The 16,867-nt window shown below is 46.1% G+C and overlaps 6 protein-coding genes across 9 annotated transcripts in view; 5 read left to right on the plus strand and 1 right to left on the minus strand.

The window, feature by feature from the left end:
• Window positions 1-984: 984 nt before the first annotated feature.
• Window positions 985-2,842, minus strand: LOC112342961 (golgin subfamily A member 6-like protein 7). Its single transcript, XM_024665667.1, has 3 exons — window positions 2,682-2,842; window positions 2,330-2,408; window positions 985-2,279 (listed from the first exon to the last, which is right to left on the minus strand). Exons 1-3 carry the CDS (start codon window positions 2,840-2,842, stop codon window positions 1,137-1,139), a joined length of 1,383 nt encoding a protein of 460 aa, XP_024521435.1. The 3' UTR covers window positions 985-1,136.
• On the plus strand, window positions 2,506-4,530 carry LOC9644829 (protein POLLEN DEFECTIVE IN GUIDANCE 1). Of its 2 annotated transcripts, none has more exons than XM_024665657.1 (6): window positions 2,506-3,078; window positions 3,147-3,295; window positions 3,408-3,474; window positions 3,526-3,614; window positions 3,689-3,759; window positions 3,848-4,530. In XM_024665657.1, exons 3-6 carry the CDS (start codon window positions 3,452-3,454, stop codon window positions 3,932-3,934), a joined length of 270 nt encoding a protein of 89 aa, XP_024521425.1. In that variant the 5' UTR covers window positions 2,506-3,078; window positions 3,147-3,295; window positions 3,408-3,451; the 3' UTR covers window positions 3,935-4,530. The 2 variants fall into 2 exon arrangements, with proteins under 2 accessions (XP_024521425.1, XP_024521426.1); XM_024665658.1 differs by having other exon boundaries at window positions 2,529-3,082.
• A 2,986-nt stretch (window positions 4,531-7,516) lies between these two features.
• LOC9645173 (novel plant SNARE 13) lies at window positions 7,517-8,198 on the plus strand. Its single transcript, XM_024665668.1, has 3 exons — window positions 7,517-7,581; window positions 7,638-7,873; window positions 8,029-8,198. Exons 1-3 carry the CDS (start codon window positions 7,517-7,519, stop codon window positions 8,196-8,198), a joined length of 471 nt encoding a protein of 156 aa, XP_024521436.1.
• A 2,814-nt stretch (window positions 8,199-11,012) lies between these two features.
• LOC9644831 (protein DETOXIFICATION 46, chloroplastic) lies at window positions 11,013-13,748 on the plus strand. Of its 2 annotated transcripts, none has more exons than XM_002991867.2 (15): window positions 11,013-11,455; window positions 11,522-11,616; window positions 11,679-11,787; window positions 11,835-11,890; window positions 11,951-12,006; window positions 12,069-12,207; window positions 12,263-12,400; window positions 12,452-12,520; window positions 12,591-12,701; window positions 12,760-12,888; window positions 12,945-13,022; window positions 13,098-13,169; window positions 13,232-13,294; window positions 13,392-13,472; window positions 13,561-13,748. In XM_002991867.2, exons 1-15 carry the CDS (start codon window positions 11,023-11,025, stop codon window positions 13,576-13,578), a joined length of 1,647 nt encoding a protein of 548 aa, XP_002991913.2. In that variant the 5' UTR covers window positions 11,013-11,022; the 3' UTR covers window positions 13,579-13,748. The 2 variants fall into 2 exon arrangements, with proteins under 2 accessions (XP_002991913.2, XP_024521411.1); XM_024665643.1 differs by having other exon boundaries at window positions 11,377-11,455; window positions 11,518-11,616.
• A 40-nt stretch (window positions 13,749-13,788) lies between these two features.
• On the plus strand, window positions 13,789-15,824 carry LOC9644832 (UDP-D-apiose/UDP-D-xylose synthase 2). Of its 2 annotated transcripts, none has more exons than XM_024665645.1 (9): window positions 13,789-14,100; window positions 14,188-14,280; window positions 14,400-14,507; window positions 14,607-14,721; window positions 14,787-14,920; window positions 14,997-15,098; window positions 15,160-15,460; window positions 15,548-15,662; window positions 15,733-15,824. In XM_024665645.1, coding segments are annotated over exons 1-9 (1,233 nt in total). In that variant the 5' UTR covers window positions 13,789-13,836; the 3' UTR covers window positions 15,734-15,824. The 2 variants fall into 2 exon arrangements, with proteins under 2 accessions (XP_024521413.1, XP_024521414.1); XM_024665646.1 differs by having other exon boundaries at window positions 15,160-15,252; window positions 15,325-15,460; window positions 15,548-15,824.
• A 291-nt stretch (window positions 15,825-16,115) lies between these two features.
• LOC9644833 (PH, RCC1 and FYVE domains-containing protein 1) overlaps window positions 16,116-16,867 on the plus strand; it is a gene marked incomplete at its 3' end in the record, with an annotated part of 1,954 nt that continues 1,202 nt past the window's right edge. Inside the window, exon 1 of the mRNA XM_024665669.1 lies at window positions 16,116-16,759. Within this exon, the coding sequence (XP_024521437.1) occupies window positions 16,712-16,759 (48 nt within the window). The remainder of the gene's footprint in view (window positions 16,760-16,867) is intronic.

Here is a 16,867-nt window from a genome sequence, read left to right on the forward strand (position 1 = left end):
TGCTCGGGGAGTCGGCTCGAATCCGCCAAATCCTGGTCAGTTACTTCTTGCAGCTTATTCGCATCTGACTCTAATTCTGCAGGTAAGTCTTCTTAGCAACGCTGTAAAATTCAACGAGAAAGGATACGTCACTGCAACCATGATTTTTACAGATCGAAGAACTGATGGAATATCTGCCTGCCCCAGATTTTCCGACCGGAGGACAAATTTTGGGGCCTCTTTCCTTCGGCCTTACAAGCTATAGTAACTCGCAGGATAGAGGACGCATTAGAACAGGCCGCGGAAAGATTACAGGTAGAGGCAAAGCAGATCTCGCATCATAAAAAAAAAGTAGAAGTGAGTGAGACCCGTGTCCTCGTTCTCTCAAATAAGTGGGAACTTACCAACTATGAAATTACTGAGGTTCGACTTGTAATATATTATTAAGATGATGATTTTAGATTTGGCCTTGGTTTTGCAGATTCCAAATAAGTCTACTTTGGTTGCGAAGATTGCCGAACTTGTAGCAGCAAGGTGCGCCTCAGGCGTTTCAGATAATATAATATATTATTTTTCTGTGCGTGATTGAGCAGGAATGAGGATTGTCATCGAGGTAATTGTGATCAAATGGCTCGGCGTCCTTTGAGTTGGCTGGTTTCTATATGTGCATGCAGCTCAAAAGAGGCCCTGTGGCAGTTATTGTTCTGAATTATATTGTGTTAGTATTCTTAACAAGGAGCCTGAATTGTTTAGTATCAAGAAATCAAGAACTCCCGGGGGCATCTCCCGGTGCCAAACCCCCTCCATGACGAGCACCGGGTACTCCAAGGGAAATCTTCCAGGAACCCCTGCAGCTCGGAAAACACCCGAGCACTCGAGAAGCTCAATCCCAGTGTTGATCCATCGCCGCCTCCCGTTGATCGATCCTGGCTAACCCGCTCCATATACTCCTCCAGCAAGCGGGGGGGATCGAAGCTGATCACATCTCCAAGGCCAGTTCGCCAGTGACGAGAATCCCAGGGGGATCGTTGTAGATATATTCATGTACAAAACGTAGTAGCTAACCAGAAAATAAAGGAGGCGATGGTAGAAAGCCAGAAACTAAAAGGAAAAAAGCTGGCATCGATCGATTCGATCCATCGATGGGAAGAGGAAGCTTATCCCGGCACCCGACGACCGGTCTCGAGCTCGTCAATCCTTTTGCACAGGGCTCCAACGGTGATCTTGTGCTCCTTCTCCTGAGTGCTCATCATGTCCCGCAGCTCCTTCATCTCCTTGAGGAACAGGGTGCTCATCTCCTCGTTCTTCTGCACGAGCGTGGAGTTCTGGAGCTCCAGGCTCGCCACCCTGCTGCTGAGCTTCCCATTCTCCTGCTCCAGGCTCGCCACCCTGCTGCTGAGCTTCCCATTCTCCTGCTCCAGGGTCGCCACCCTGCTCCTGAGCTTCCCATTCTCCTGGTCCAGGCTCACCACCCTGCTGCTAAGCTCCCCTATCTGCTTCTCCAGGCCCACGATCGTCATCTCATCAGTCACTTTCTCCACCTTCTTTCTCTCCAGGTCCTTCTGGAGGGATTTCTTCTGCTTTGTGTCATTGTCCCGGTAGCGCCTCTCCGCATTGTAGAGCTCTAGCTTCTCCATGACCTTCTCCTGGAGGAGAAGCTTTTCGGCTTCGTGCTCGGCTTGCTGGAGGAGAAGCTGCTTGTCAACCTCCTGCTGGACAAGCTCGCTCTGCTTGTCCAGCAGATCTCGCTGCTCCCGGAGGAGCTTCTTGTGCGTGTCCAGCTCCTCCCGCTTCTCTCGCAGCTGGCGCTGGAGGCTGTCGATGTGGCTCACCAGCTGGTCATGCCTCTTCTTCGCCACCTTCGCAGCCTCCTCCTCCTGCTTCCTCGCCTCCTTCTGAGCCGCCTCCCTGATCTTCATCTGCTGCTGCTCGGCCTCCCTGATCATCACCTGCTGCTTCTCGGACTCCGCCTTCCCCTTTAGCTCCTCCTGCGCGGCAAGCAGCTGGTACTTCAGCTGATTCTTCTCGCTCTGCAGCCGCCCCAGCTGCTCCTGCTGCGGATTCAGCATCACAGCTCTGGCCATCGCCACACCCTTCTGCCTCGCCGTTTCCTCCTGGGACCAGAACCACATACCTTCCGGATGGCTCACAAAGTCCTCCTTGGACAGCCCCGTCGCTTCCAGGAACTGAGAGATCCCCTTCTCAACGCTCTCATCGAAGGCTGCCTGCGCCAGCACTCCACCGCTGTAGTGGATAGTGTAGACCAGATCCGGCTCAGCGAAGTGGATCGTCACTGTGACCTAGCGGGAAACCCTTCTCCTCTAGCTGAGCCTGAGAGAGAGATCATTACCTGATCATCGCCGCCGCTTGAATCCTTGTTCGGATCCTCCATCTCCTTCTCGTTCTTCTGCTGCTTCCGGAGAAAAACCCTGAATTTTTACTCTTTTATTGAGCCCAGATCGCAGACACGTAGGCTGTCCAGTTGTCGGCGGCCACATGGAGATGCGGGCGAATATTCCTTTCTCTGGAAGAATTAGGGTTCCTGGAGCTTGAGTGTCGCGGGGAGGGGGGAGATGAGCATAGTCCACAACTCATGGCGCCAGCAGCATCCCAGGATCATCATCGCATGAGCCGGAGCTTCTCCTACGATGTGCTGCTCCGCGATGTTTCCGGTTTAGGGTTTAGGGTTTAGGGTCTCCCACCCGCTCCAGCTCCGAGCTGAGCCCGCCGGAGATCGAGGAGGCCACTGTTCACTCCAATGGCGGCCTCCATCACCGCCCGAGGCTTGATCTCCCACCGGCAGAAAGCAAGAGCTCTTCAGAGCCCGCCAATGGATCTCTTCTTCTGGTGGACGAAGACACATGCAGCTCCCGGGTTGAAGACCCGGCTACCTCAGTCGTTCATCACACCTCTGGCGGAGAAGCCCGCTTCTCCGCCAACATACCTCGGTTATCAACTTTGAACCCGATGGTGAAACCGAACCGGGTTCACAGAAGAAGCTCGAGAACGAGGCTGACAAACCTTTCCCGGGTCTTCCACCAGCTTTTGATCCCACCAGTGGAGCTCACTGGAGACAACTTATGAATGCCGGCAATGAGTGTAAGTATGTTGCGACATTTTTTGTTTTCTTCAGGATATAATTCTTTTTATTTTTTGAAATATTTCAGACATGGAACTGGATTTTTCTCCGGTTCAACATGTGATGGACGAGCTCACTGATGGAGCTGCTCTGCAAATTACGACAAGAACCGGAAGCGAACAAAGCCGGGAGCGCGGGTACAATGTCTTGTGCAATGTTCCCTGGCGCTGCGAGCTGGTCAGTTTTATGGGTTTTTTTTCCAGTTTTATTTTGTTTGGTTGCATTCGGTTTGAATTTATTCACTTTGTTCTTGTTTTTTCTTACTCAGCTTGTTTCTTTGTCTGCCTAGACTCTTTCTTGTCACTCTTAACTGTGACTCCATTGCGGCTCCTGATGGTTTTACCGAACCGTGTAAGGTGATTTTACATCTTTTATACATTCATTTTTATTGATATATTTCTGATTAGGAACTTCCGGACAGTCGGACCCAGTGACTGGTGCGACTTATGTTGTTTGATCATATTAATCGCCGGAGGGAAGGCTCTTCAGCAAGCTGGTGAGCTCCTCAATCATTTTTCGCTGCTCAAATTCATTTATTCAAATTTTTTTATGTGTGTGTATGAGTTCCAGAGATCAGGTACATCTATCACTCTATCAGATTCGCAAACATCAAGCTCTATGTGATCTACAACATGCTCGAGGTCTGGCTTTTTAATCATTTATTTTTTTCAATACGTTTATTCTTCTAGTTTTCACAATCATTCGCTGAATGTTTTCTGTATACTGCAGGTGTTTGACAAGCTTTTCCAATCATTTGGAGTCGAGGTTCTCTTCAGATCAGCAGTGAGCTGCACAGAAGGCTTCGGATTTTTTTAAGGCTTTTCTTCGATCAGAGCATCGCCATCGGATGCTTCATTATCCTTTTTCTTTTATTTTTTATCTTTATTTTATTTATTAATTAGTTTTTTATCCTTAACTTCTACACACTTGTGCACTCGTTCATCATCATGTTTGAAGGAATAACTCTGGCCGCGGCCCTCCACCATGCGGCTACAAATTGTTCATGCTCTTAATGTCGACTACGACTACATTTCAGGATACTACGACTAAATCACCTTCCTTGGAGTTGATCGTTGGAAGCAGCTCGAAACAGCAGGTGATCACCAGCTTATGGAGTGAGGAGACTTCTGGCAAACTCCGGAGCTGAAACATCGTTGCATCGAGATGATCAATGAAACGAGTACCGTTATTCCTCAGCGTGATCTACTTCCACCAGCATCTCTTCAACAACTCCCAGACAGGTTAAAAGAGTTCGAGCTTCTTTGGAGCATCCAGTGAATGAAAGCCTCTGAATCAAAATCTCAAGCACCTGAGTTTGGCTGTACTTGTTAGACTCTCCCTTGGAAGTTTGAAAGGTCCAACGTACACAGCGACCTGCTATGTTGGCTAGAAGCACAGCTTCATTTTTTCAAGACTCAAAGCTTCAAGTACTCTAGATTTGCCGACAGAGGACGATCAATTGAAGATCTTTGTTGTTCATAACCTCGAGGCTCTTCAGGGAATGCGACCGGATGCTGAGCTTATCAGTATCAATCCAGAGCTCGGTGAGGTTGGGGGTATCCAAAGTCACCTTGCCAGTTGTGGTTGATGGAGTTGAACTTTTAGCAACCAGTTGATGTAATAAGAAGTAAGACGCTGTTTCAGTTTCAGTAGCACCTGTGTTCTGGGCAAGCCAGGATGGGAAAGGGCCCTCTGTATCAACGGCCCTCATTGTCGAAGGTATAGATTAATTAACCACGATGTAAATCTTTGTAAACTCTCATTCCATGTACTAAAATTAAATGCCTGAAATATCCAATTCTCTCTAAAAAAAACTCACACCTTGATAACTTTGAGTAGAGTTTGTTGTCCCTCAAAAGTTGTAAAACACTTCATACTATGTTCCTCCACTGAAGAGTTGAATACTAGAATATCATCAAAATAATATTGAAATCAAATGCTTGAAATATCCAATTTTCTCTAAAAAAAACTCACACTTTGATAATTTTGAGTAGAGTTTGTTATCCCTCAAAAGTTGTAAAACATTTCATACCATGTTCCTCCACTGAAAAGTTAAATACTAGAATATCATCAAAATAATTAATTGTAAATTTTCCTAAATAAGGGTATAAAACTTAATTCATCAATCTTTGAAAAGTTATAGAAGCATTTGTCAAACTAAACAACATCCATAATGACTTATCCTTGTCTAAAATGTAATTTTCAAACCATCCTTTGGCTTGAGGTTGGATCTGATAGTTCCCTCAAGCTGCATTAACTAGAAGAGCGAGATGGCCGAGCTTTGATGCCCTGCAAGCACATGGTTCTTGGCCATGGCCTCAAAAGTTCTCTCATCATCAAGAGGAAATCCTGGAAGCATATTCAAAGAGCAAGCTTTTAATGTTTCTTAGGTCTGCAATAACGCAATAAATATTGTAGTTTCTCTCATAACCTTTTATAGAATTAAAAAGCAGCATTTTAAATGTGATATTGATTATGATGAATACACTCTGACATGCTTTAACGCTTTATTCCATAGGCCCGCTATACTTTGCCCAAGGCTTGGAACATGTTTGGGTAGCGTCACCTTGAGAAGCCCATCACTAAGGTGATATGTTGCCACATCCTGCACAACACCGCGGGGGAAGTAAAGCCTGCGAGCAAACACTTTGGTGCTCGCTTCTCCCCGCTCTACTCTCACCGCTTCTCCGCCATCATCTTCGTCTCGGGCAACGCCAGTGATCTCGAGCACAAAGCCCGACTTGTCCTCCACCCAAGCGATGTCCACGGTGGCCGACTGCGCGCCTGGCATCTCCGCGACGACCACGTACGAGCCTGGACGATCCAAGATGTCCACCAATGGGGAGATGGTGACGACGCTTGAGTCGCCACCACAATCATCTGCGTCGTTGGAGGCGAGAGCTTCAGGCCGAATGATCCCGGCCGCGTCTGAAATGGTGCACGAGGCCGGAGGAACACGCGCGGCAGGCACCGCAAGGTACTCCTCCTCCACAACTCGCTGTTCTCGCTGCTCTCGCCCTGTTTGCTCCAGCCCTGGGACAAGCGGCAGCGTCACCCGCAAGAGACCACTGTGAAGCTGGTAGCTTATCCTTTCCGTGTCCACTGCATCGGAGCACAAACTCTCGCGCAAACATCTTGGTGAAGGCACCACGATCCCTGAGGACGCGACGCTCTGTCGCCTCGTGAGAGATCCCAACGATGGACACGACTCGATGGAAATGAGAGCGCGAGACCTCCACCTTGACATCGCTGCTGCTCGTCACGCCCGGCATCTCCAAAAGGATGAGATACGAGTTGGGGAGGCGGCGCACATCTGTGAGCGTGGCAGCTGCAACCGTGTCGGCTATGAAGCACTTGTGCGCGCTCATAGCGTGCTCTACCTCAACCGTGCTGTTGCCGCAGCCGCGCGCCTGGCGGAGAGAGCAGTAATCACGGTCGCACGCCTGCGCCGCGACAAGCACCAAGAATACCATCGCCGCCCTCGCTGCCGCCATCGCCATTCTTCGCCCTTCTCTGCACCAGGGACTTATATACAAGAAAAGAAAAGGTATGAGTTCCCACGTGGAATTCTTACATGCCATGCGTGGGCTGATGGCGTACATAAGCGAAGTGAGGAAGTAGTAAGCCACGGCGATGTGTTGAACGAGGAAGCGATCAAACCATCGGATGGAGCTCATTCCAGCTCTCAGCGAAATGTACTTTGAGATAGTCTGCTCGTCTCCACCACCCGAAACTCTCGTACATGTGAAGAACAAAGAGAACCACGAAAAAAATATATACCAAAGGAACATTTCGAGAAGGTCGTAGTCACGATCAGCAGTCGATCCAAAATTGGTATCACAAAATCCTGAAGAAAAGGAACGATCGATCGATCGATCGATCGATCGATCGATCACAGGAAACAAGTAGAAGAAAAAGGACCGTGGGAGGAGTATGTACCGTTTAAACCCTTGCTCCGCTCGGGCTTGCTTGAGCTCGATGAGCTCGAGCTGCTTGCCAATCGGCTCCTGCGACGCTGGCGCTGGCGGATTTGGCTTCTCGGTCAGCAATGTCGCCGAAATCCTTCTGTGATTGAGCGTGAGAGAGGGAAAGATTACACGGAGGAACGCAACCTTTTGCCAAGGTAGAACTTGCTCGACCTGGACGAAGCTGCCAGAGGAAGATCTTCCCAGCGCGAATGGCGGGCGTTCTTCCAAGAAGGAATATTTGTTGGAATTTAGGGTTTTAGCGGGGGTTTGGGCGGGAGGGCTGTAGGCGCGAGACGATGGCCGAGCTCAGCCCGACGATCGCAGATCTAGATGGCCACAAGGATCTCTTCCGGGCTCTCTCGTCAGTCGCCATGCTCGCTTCGCTATAGAAATTCTCTAGAAATTCTCACTGCCAAAATGCAGATCCAAGATGGACAAGATCAAGGAGCCTGGCCGGCAGAGCAAGGATCTGGAGGGGCTGCGCGAGTGCAAGAGGTCGGTCTCGCTGCCTCCTGGCTGTGCTAGCTAGAGACGCTAAAGGGTCAATGTAGGCTCATGAAGGAGTTTAGGGAGATCAAGGAGGAGGAGTCGATGAATCCACCGGATTTGACGAAGCAGCTGAATGAAAAGGAGCAGTCACTGGTAAGTTCCAGGCCAGGAGATTTTGCGAGCGCTAGGATGGTGTCTCTTGCAGGTGGCCCTGCGCAAAACGTGAGTTCTTGTGTATGCATTCCTTCGCCATGCCGGTGTCTCACAAGTTCTTCTCTTTTTCCTTGGTTTCGCCCAGGTACACGAGCTCGCTGGGGAACAAAAGGTCGCAGTTGAGGGAAGGTGGCGAATGTGCTCGCACTGACCTCACGGATCCAAACTTAAAGATGGTGTCCTGTAAGTCGCGACTTGTCTCGCTTGATTCTCTAAGCTCTTTGCTCTTCGTTTTTGTAGCAATGTCAAACCAGCAACTCATGGACGCTGGGAAGAAAACTATGGACGAGACGGATCAGAAGATTGAGCGCGTGAAAAAAGGTCCGATCGACGCTCAAATGACAAGTTGGCATTCTTTTCTTCCGGGATACACTGGTGGAGGATCCTGTTTTGCAGCTTGCTACCAGTAGATCCATATTCAAGCTCTATGTTGAGATCTCAATTTCGAAGGAGCCATAGAGATTTGCACCGCTTGAATTCTTTCAATTGCAAGCTCCGCCATGGCCAAAACTCTAGAAAAATAGTTGCATCGTGAAACGATCCAGATCGAGACAGACCCTAGAACCAAGAACAGAAAGATTGATTAATTTAGAACGATTGAGATCCAGACGAGGATCCAGACATTTATAGGATGATACATGGCCACACATACATTGTGGCAATGGGATTCTCCGCCTCTGGCTCTGGCTCCATCTCCGTCTCTGCCTCTGGCTCTGGCGCTGGATCGTCGTGCTCCTGAGGAGATTTGTTCTGTCCAAGGAAAGAATCATTCAAAGCAAAGAAAGAGATTCTTGCACCTCAGTCTAGCGGTTGAGGTTGTGATCAAGCCGCTTTTCCTTGACGAACGTGAGGCGGCGTGGATCCTGCTTTGGCATTCTCCTTTAACCCGCTTTGTTGTTCATCGCCTTCTCTTTCTCCGCCATCGCGCTCCGTTGCTTCCCCGCCCAAGGGGTAAAAAAAAGGAATATGCTCTTTTTTTCAAATTGCCATTTCCTTTTAACGCATTGAGTGTAATCATTCAATCTCTCGAAACTTCCTTTTTTTAGTATTTTTCATGATCACCAAGTTGTCCGGTCTTTTTCGAGAGGCAACTTTGTGAGAGATCAAATGCCGAAGTGAGCCAGTGTTATGCCCAACCGAGCAGGGAATCTATCCCTGGCAAAGCATCTTGGTTTATATAGTGAATATTCATAAGTAACAAAATTAACTACCTAAATATAAATTTTAGTTTTAGTTGGTAGTTTTATTTTAGATAATTTATTTTTATAGAATATATTTAAATGAAAAAAATTCATTTCAAAGTCACGGTAAGAAAAATATACTATAAAATATTAACTTGTTAGAAAAATTAAGAATTTTATTCTCATAAAAAATGAAATATATTTATTTAATAATCACTATGTTTAATCCATCATTTCGTTTATATTTATGTATGCACTTGATCTACTTAATATTAAATGTCCCTTTTTTTATAGTCTATGAATAATAGAAATATTTTTATATATCATTTTTCTATTTATGTAATTACAAAAATATAATATTTCAAAAAAGTTACTTATTTAAAATTTTTTAAATAATGATACTTTTTAAGTTTGAGCTAATGAAAAACTTGATAAAATTATGTTTGTTAAGTTTTAGTGATAAGTAAAGGTGAAAATTATATAAAGCAACTTTTTTTTGTAAGATTCTGCATTTGTATCAAATTGAATTCAGTAGTATTTCAACCGTGAAATTTCACTCCAATCAATCCATCAATGATCAAAATAGTCATTCAACAACCAAAAAAGCAAACAAAACCAATAGCTGTTTTTTATTTTCTTTTTACTCAGTCCAGCATTTGAGGTTGTGATCAAGCCACTTCTCTTTGAAGAACGTGAGGCGGCGTGGATCCTGCTTTGGCGTTCTCCTCTTGCTTGCCTTATTATTCATCGCCTTCTCTTTCTCCACCATTGCGCTCCGCTGCTTTCCCGCCCAAGGGCTAAAAAAAAAGGAATATGCTCTTTTTTTTAAATTGCCATTTCCTTTTAACGCATCGAGTGTAATCATTCAATTTCTCGAAACTTCCTTTTTTTAGTATTTTTCATGATCACCAGGCTGTTCGGTCTTTTTCGAGAGGCAACTTTGCGAGAGATCGAATGCCAAAGTGGGACACCATGTACTTGGCAACTGTAATCCAGTGTTATGCCTGACCGAGCAGGGAATCTATCCCTAGCAAAGCATCTTGGTTTATATAGTGAATATTCATAAGTAACAAAATTAACTACCTAAATATAAATTTTAGTTTTAGTTGGTAGTTTTATTTTAGATAATTTATTTTTATGGAATATATTTAAATGAAAAAAAATTCATTTCAAAGTCACGGTAAGAAAAATATACTATAAAATATTAACTTGTTAGAAAAATTAAGAATTTTATTCTCATAAAAAAATTATATTTATTTAATAATCACTATGTTTAATCCATCATTTAGTTTATATTTATGTATGCACTTGATCTACTTAATATCAAATGTCCATTTTTTTTATAGTCTATGAATAATAGAAATATTTTTATATATCATTTTTCTATTTATGTAATTACAAAAATATAATATTTCAAAAAATTTACTTATTTAAAATTTTTAAATAATGATACTTTTTAAGTTTAGAGCTAATGAAAAACTTGATAAAATTATGTTTGTTAAGTTTTAGTGATAAGTAAGGGTGAAAATTATATAAAGCAACTTTTTTTTGTAGGATTCTGCATTTGTATCAAATTGAATTCAATAGTATTTCAACCGTGAAATTTCACTCCAATCAATCCATCAATGATCAAAATACTCATTCAACAACCAAAAAAACAAGTAAAACCAATAGTTGTTTTTTATTTTCTTTTTACTCTCTCAAGCAAAGAAAGCTAGCCTAAACTTATGGCTTGTACTAACTCCTGGAAATTCGAATACTTGGATACACTTTCAGCTAAAAGGTTGATTTCCAGACAAGCAGCGAACTGAAGAAGATTGCCAACGAGAATGGCGTGGTGGGATTATCTGTGAATGGAAGGAACGGGCAAGGGCAATCTTTGGAGCCGAAGAACGTGAGGCTCAAATGCATGGTGTCATCGCTCGCCATCGCCATTGCTCGCAAGTGGAAAGGACCAGAACGAAATCGATGAATTGATGGATGGTGGAATTTGTGGATAGTTTGCAAAATTTAGCACTAGCGCACGACTCGCCCAACCCTAAACGTCATCCCAATGCCAATAGGCTATGTCGGCGCCGCTGTTGGGGGTTTTCCATCGTGGACAGGCACAGATTCCACTTGGGGACTGGTGAGAATCAGGAGTTTTGCTGCTCCAGCTCCGTCGCTCGAGGCTTCGATTCGCGAATGTAGGCCCAGAAGGGATTGGAGGAGCCAGGCGAGCCAGCGCGGTGGCTATAGATTTCGAAACAGCGATGGGAAGTTTGAGTATATTTCCAAGGAGGAGTTCTACGAGTCCAGTGCAGCGGCGGATGGTTCTTCCGGCGTTGTTCTTCGTCTTGTCTGGGGGAAAAAATTGCTACGACAGTTTTGGAAGATCATGACCTTTGCCGGACCCGCGCTTGGGATTTGGCTTTTCAGTCCTTTGATGAGCCTCATTGACACTGCGGTGATTGGAAATTGTAGCACCCTCGAGCTAGCAGCGCTTGGTAAGCTTTGAGCCTTTTCCTTTTCACTTCTTTTCTTCTTTGCCTTACGTAGAATTTTCTAGACAGGGCCAGCAACAGTTCTTTGCGACCATGTCTCGTATTTGTTCATGTTTTTATCGGTGGCCACCTCCAATCTTGTTGCAACTTCACTGGCTCGCAATGTGAGTGTAGAGATTTTTTCATCTTTCCAGACTTTGTAGTCACTCGCTCGTTTTCATATCAGGATCTAGAAGAAGCAGCGCAGCATTTGTCTCGGCTGCTTTTGATATCGTTGAGCCTTGGCATCGGCATGCTCGTTTTGATGGAGCTGTACGCGACTCCACTTCTCCAAGGTAAGACGATTCTTTAGCTTCGATCATTCGCTTTTGAAATCAATCAGGTTTCCTAAAGTCACAGAATTCTTTCCTGGTATCTCCTGCTGCGACATACGTAAAGGTAAAGGTATTTCTACGACCTTTTACGTATGTTTCTCAGTTTGCCCTCTTATTTTTTCAGATTAGAGCTTTGTCATGGCCAGCAATGCTTGTTGGAATGGTTGCACAAAGTGCTATGTATGTGTTTCTTTCTTTTGGATTCTGTGAATAGCAGATAACTTGCACCGGAGTTTTTCCAGCCTTGGAATGAAGGATTCTTGGAGCCCTTTGAAGGTGTTAGCCATTGCCGGTGCTATTAATGCCGTCGGAGACATTCTTCTGTGCTCGTATCTAGGATGTGGAATCGCCGGCGCGGCTTGGGCAACATCCTTTGCTCAGGTAAGTCGTGCTGCCTACAAGTTCTTCACGCTCATATGAAATGTTTCCTCGGCAGTATGTTGCAGTGGTTTTGATGCTCAAGTCTTTAGTTCAAAAAGGATACAACATATTTCTTGTCTGCCTCCCGTCAAGAAAAGATTTGAAGCAGCTCCTGAAAATAGTCGTTCCTGTTTTGACAACGACCGTTTTTGAGGTTGCCTCCTCGTTCCTGTCTTGACTTGGTTGCTGAAGAAACATTCTGCAGGTGGTGTTTTATACTCTGTGTACATATCTTGCATCGACGTTGGGGCCCCTAAATCTTGCTGCGCACCAGGTAATTGTTTTTATAATTCCAGGCCCGGCCAAACAGTACTAAGACGGAAGTAAAACCATGAAACTTGCAGGTGATGATAGGAATCCAGAACTTGTGCTACGTATGGGGAGAACCTTTAGCTCAAACAGCGCAGACATTCATGCCTGCGTTACTTGATGGATCCTCTCGCGACTTGAATCAGGTACTCGCGTTTCCTAGTTTCTCGAACAGAAAACGTCACGGTTTAATCTCATGCTCAGGCCCGTGTTCTTCTCCAAATCCTTCTCATTATTGGTGCAACAGTGGGGCTTGTTGCTGGGTTCTCCGCGATCTCAATCCCGTGGCTTGTTCCGCAAGTCTTCACAAAGGACGTGGTGATAATTGAGAAAGTGAGTGTCACTGTTGATACTGATGAGAGTTCTTACACCTCGGGAAATCTTTTCAGATGCGTAGAATAAGTCTGCCGGTGCTGTGCACGCTGGTCGTGACTCCACCCATGCTTGCACTGGAAGGCACTTTACTGGTATGTTGTAGCTTTTTCGTTTTTGTCTACGGGATGCTGACCATCTCTAAACAATTCTTTTCGTTGTCCTGGCAGGCAGGACGAGATCTCAAATTCCTAGGCCTCGCAATGGTCTGCTGCTACTCTGGCGGAATAATGGTCACCCTGGTGAGCTTTCCAAATCACTCCGTTTGGAGCACACGACTCTCACGTCTCCATCAATCGTGCAGGCATTCTACCGAGCTGGGTTTGGGCTCCCCGGCTTCTGGTGGACGTTGTTCTTGATCGAACTGGTATGTCTAAACTGCTGCTTTAAACAAATCTTTGGTTTTCATGAATTCTTCCGATAGAACTTCCAGTCGAGTTTTTTATCTAACGCTTTGCTTCCAGAGCCGGACATCGGTGGCACTGATTCGATTGACTTCGTCGCAGAGCTTTCTCGCTGACAAGCGACGTCCAAGCGGCCGAGAAGTATGTTTTCTTTGCTTTTCTAGAGGTTTTCTACGAAAGGTTTTGGTCGCTATCATAGTTTCTTTGGAGCTAATGTTTGATTTTCCAGAAGCTCGAGAGGGGCTGAGTGTGTTGCCTGGAGGATGGGCTACGTATAAAGCGTGTCATGGGATATTCCGTGAATATTATTGTCCGACGGAATGTACCTCGAGCGGGCAGAATATCCTGCCGCATTTTCCGTCCGTTAAGAGGTCCCTTAAAGAACACCCGTGAAGGGTGAAAAAGAAATTTTCGGTGCTTCATTTTTTCAGTGTGGGAAGAACGCGAGGGCGCGGGCGCGCGGGGGCGCGGCATTGCCCGGATCTGTGGCAGCAGGCTGGCATCCATGGCGGCGAGGCTAGATCTGGATGGACAGGTGATAGAGCCGCTCAAGATTTGTATGATAGGAGCTGGGGGATTCATCGGCTCGCATCTGTGCGAGAAGCTCATGTGGGAGACGCAGCATTCGGTGCTGGCGATTGATGTCTACAGCGACAAAATCCAGCATTTGCTGGAGCCAGGGCAATCTTGGAGCAGCCGGATTGAGTTCCACAGGATCAATATCAAGCACGATTCGCGGCTCGAGGGGCTTATCAAGCTCGCCGACCTGGTAAGTCGCCATAGATGGGATTTCCATTGGAATGTAGCTAGAGATTTCCAGTTTTTTCTCACGGGAGATCCTTGTGTGTGTGGCCAGACTATCAATCTAGCGGCAATTTGCACACCGGCAGACTATAACACGCGGCCGCTCGACACGATCTACAGTAATTTTATTGACGCATTGCCAGTGGTAAGTCGGTATTTTTTCTTAGCGTTTCCAGAGTGTTTTTAGTTCTTTTTTAGAGCTTGATAGTTGTTTTTAGAGCTTATTTTTTGCTTTTTGGAACTTAAGTGACTGAGAACGAACAGGTTAGATATTGCTCGGACAACAACAAGCGCTTGATCCATTTTTCTACGTGCGAAGTGTATGGAAAAACGATTGGAAGCTTTTTGCCCGAGGACAGTTCCTTGAGGAAGGCATGTATTTTGTTTTTCCTGGTGATCTCTATCCAGTTTCTCTTCGTCTGACTTTACCTTTTCTTCTATCGTGTTTTTTTATTCTGTTCGTGGCGACAGGACCCGAGTTACTACGTCCTTAAGGAGGACGAGTCTCCTTGCATTTTTGGCCCGATTGAGAAGCAGCGATGGTCGTATGCTTGTGCAAAGCAGCTGATCGAGCGTGTCATCTATGGTAAGCAAAGTTTCTGTTTGAAAGAAACTAAGTTATGTGGTTGTGGTGTTTTATAATCTTTCCAGCCGAGGGAGCAGAGAACGGCCTTGAATTCACAATCGTACGTCCCTTCAACTGGATTGGGCCACGGATGGATTTTATTCCCGGGATCGATGGGCCAAGCGAAGGCGTACCAAGAGTTTTGGCTTGCTTCAGTACGGTATGCAAGCCACCACATTTCTGTGGATTCTAGCTATTGGTGTTATGTGACGAGCTACTTTATTACTTCCGTGCAGAACTTGCTCAAGAGCGAGCCTCTGAAGCTCGTCGATGGTGGACAATCACAACGGACGTTCGTCTACATCAAGGATGCCATTGACGCGGTGATGCGTATGGTGGTAAGTCTCTGTGATGTTGGAATAAATCCAGATGTAGTCTAATCACTTGGAACCATGACAGGAAAATCCACAACGAGCAAATGGTTACGTGTTCAACGTCGGCAACCCAGACAATGAAGTCACAGTTAGAGAACTTGCTTTGATGATGACCGAGGCAAGTGTTGTTTTTAAAACGTTCTTTCAGTTTCCCAGGCTTATCTTCATACTTCTCATTGGTGCCACACAGGTGTACACAAAAGTTAGCGGCAGGCCGCAGCTGGACGAGCCCACAATCGACGTGAGCTCGAAGGAGTTTTACGGGGAGGGATACGATGACAGCGACAAGCGCATTCCAGACATGACGATCATCAAGAAGCAACTGGGTAAGAGCTACGATCGTGTTCTAGCTTTTGTTCTATCAACCAATCGTGTCTAAACATCTCTCTCTCTCTTTTTGGTGTTTGATCCAGAGTGGGAACCCAAGACATCTCTGTTCGATCTCTTGGAATCGACGCTGACTTACCAGCACAAGACTTATGCCCGAGCGATGCAGCAACTATTGTCCAAGTCCCTCCCCACCGCCTAGTAAGATCTCCAAGAGCTTTCACTCTCATTCTTAGCTACATACATAAGGATACGTAACTTCGATGCTTAGATGATTTCATTCGAAGAGAGCAGGCTATGGCTTTGTCGTCGCGAAGAGGAAGAAAGAAAGAAGCAATAAAGCGTTTTTACAAAGAATAAAAACAGAGCCTGGAAGGAGGGGGTATATTCTCGCATTTGAAATGGTGCGCGGTGGATATTCCTGGCGGTGGTCGGAATCGAGCGCTTGACTTTTTGTCTCGTGCAAGAGGATCGCGATTGTGGGCTTGTACGGAACAGTGTACTTGTATTTAATTTTTCTAAACGCTCCCTCTTCGAGAGAAGGGGAAATTTCTTGCGCGCTCGATCGCGACGAGGGCGAGAAATTGGAGGTCCCCCCACCGAAATAAAAGGAGCTCCGATCGCTCCTCTCTCGATCCATCCAAGAAATTGATGACTGTGCATCTCTTCTGATCCGATGAGACCCAGTCCTTCCAGGAGAAGCTAGGGATTGATTCGTAGATCGATCGATTGAGCAAGCCACTGGAGAATCCAAGCACAACCCATTCGAGAACAGAGAACTTCCCAGCGACCCAAAAAAGAGGAAGCCAAAGAAAAAAAAAACCTTTTTTCCTCTCTTCCTCTTTTTGCCCTCCCTCCATTTGCGTTGTCTGTTTTGGCAGACTCGGTCACTGTGTATCACAGGGATGATGATGAACAGTGGAGTAGAACGATCGATCGACCGCAAGGCTGGAAAGAATCGCTAAGTGACGAGCACCCAAATGCCCGCGCTCACATTTTAGGTGTTTATTTTCCCATTTGGAGGAGGGATGAGGAAGAGGAGCCGGAGGAGGAGTGGCGATTTTGGGCGTGGCATGGGATCTCGCCAGTGGCGGCGGCGAGCTTAGATCTAGGCAGGGTCGCGGCAGGACGGAGCTAGATTGCTGCTTGTCATGGGTGTGAAGATGCATCGTTGCCATCGACAGCGCCGTCGCTATCATCATCATCGGCGTCTTGTTCTTCGCCGGAGCTAGAGGAATTTGGTTCCGGCGATGGCAGATCTTGCGAGAAATGGGGCCGTGGAGCGCGACATTGAACAGGTTCTTCCTCAAAACCTTTTTTTTCTCCTCGCTTCTTCCAAGTTCCATCCATCGTCGTGTTTTTTTTCTTTTCTTCTTCTCCTTCTTCCTTCCTCTCTTTTCTTTGGC

This window comes from Selaginella moellendorffii, unplaced genomic scaffold (genome assembly GCF_000143415.4).
Source record: "Selaginella moellendorffii unplaced genomic scaffold, v1.0 SELMOscaffold_125, whole genome shotgun sequence".
NCBI lineage: Eukaryota > Viridiplantae > Streptophyta > Lycopodiopsida > Selaginellales > Selaginellaceae > Selaginella > Selaginella moellendorffii.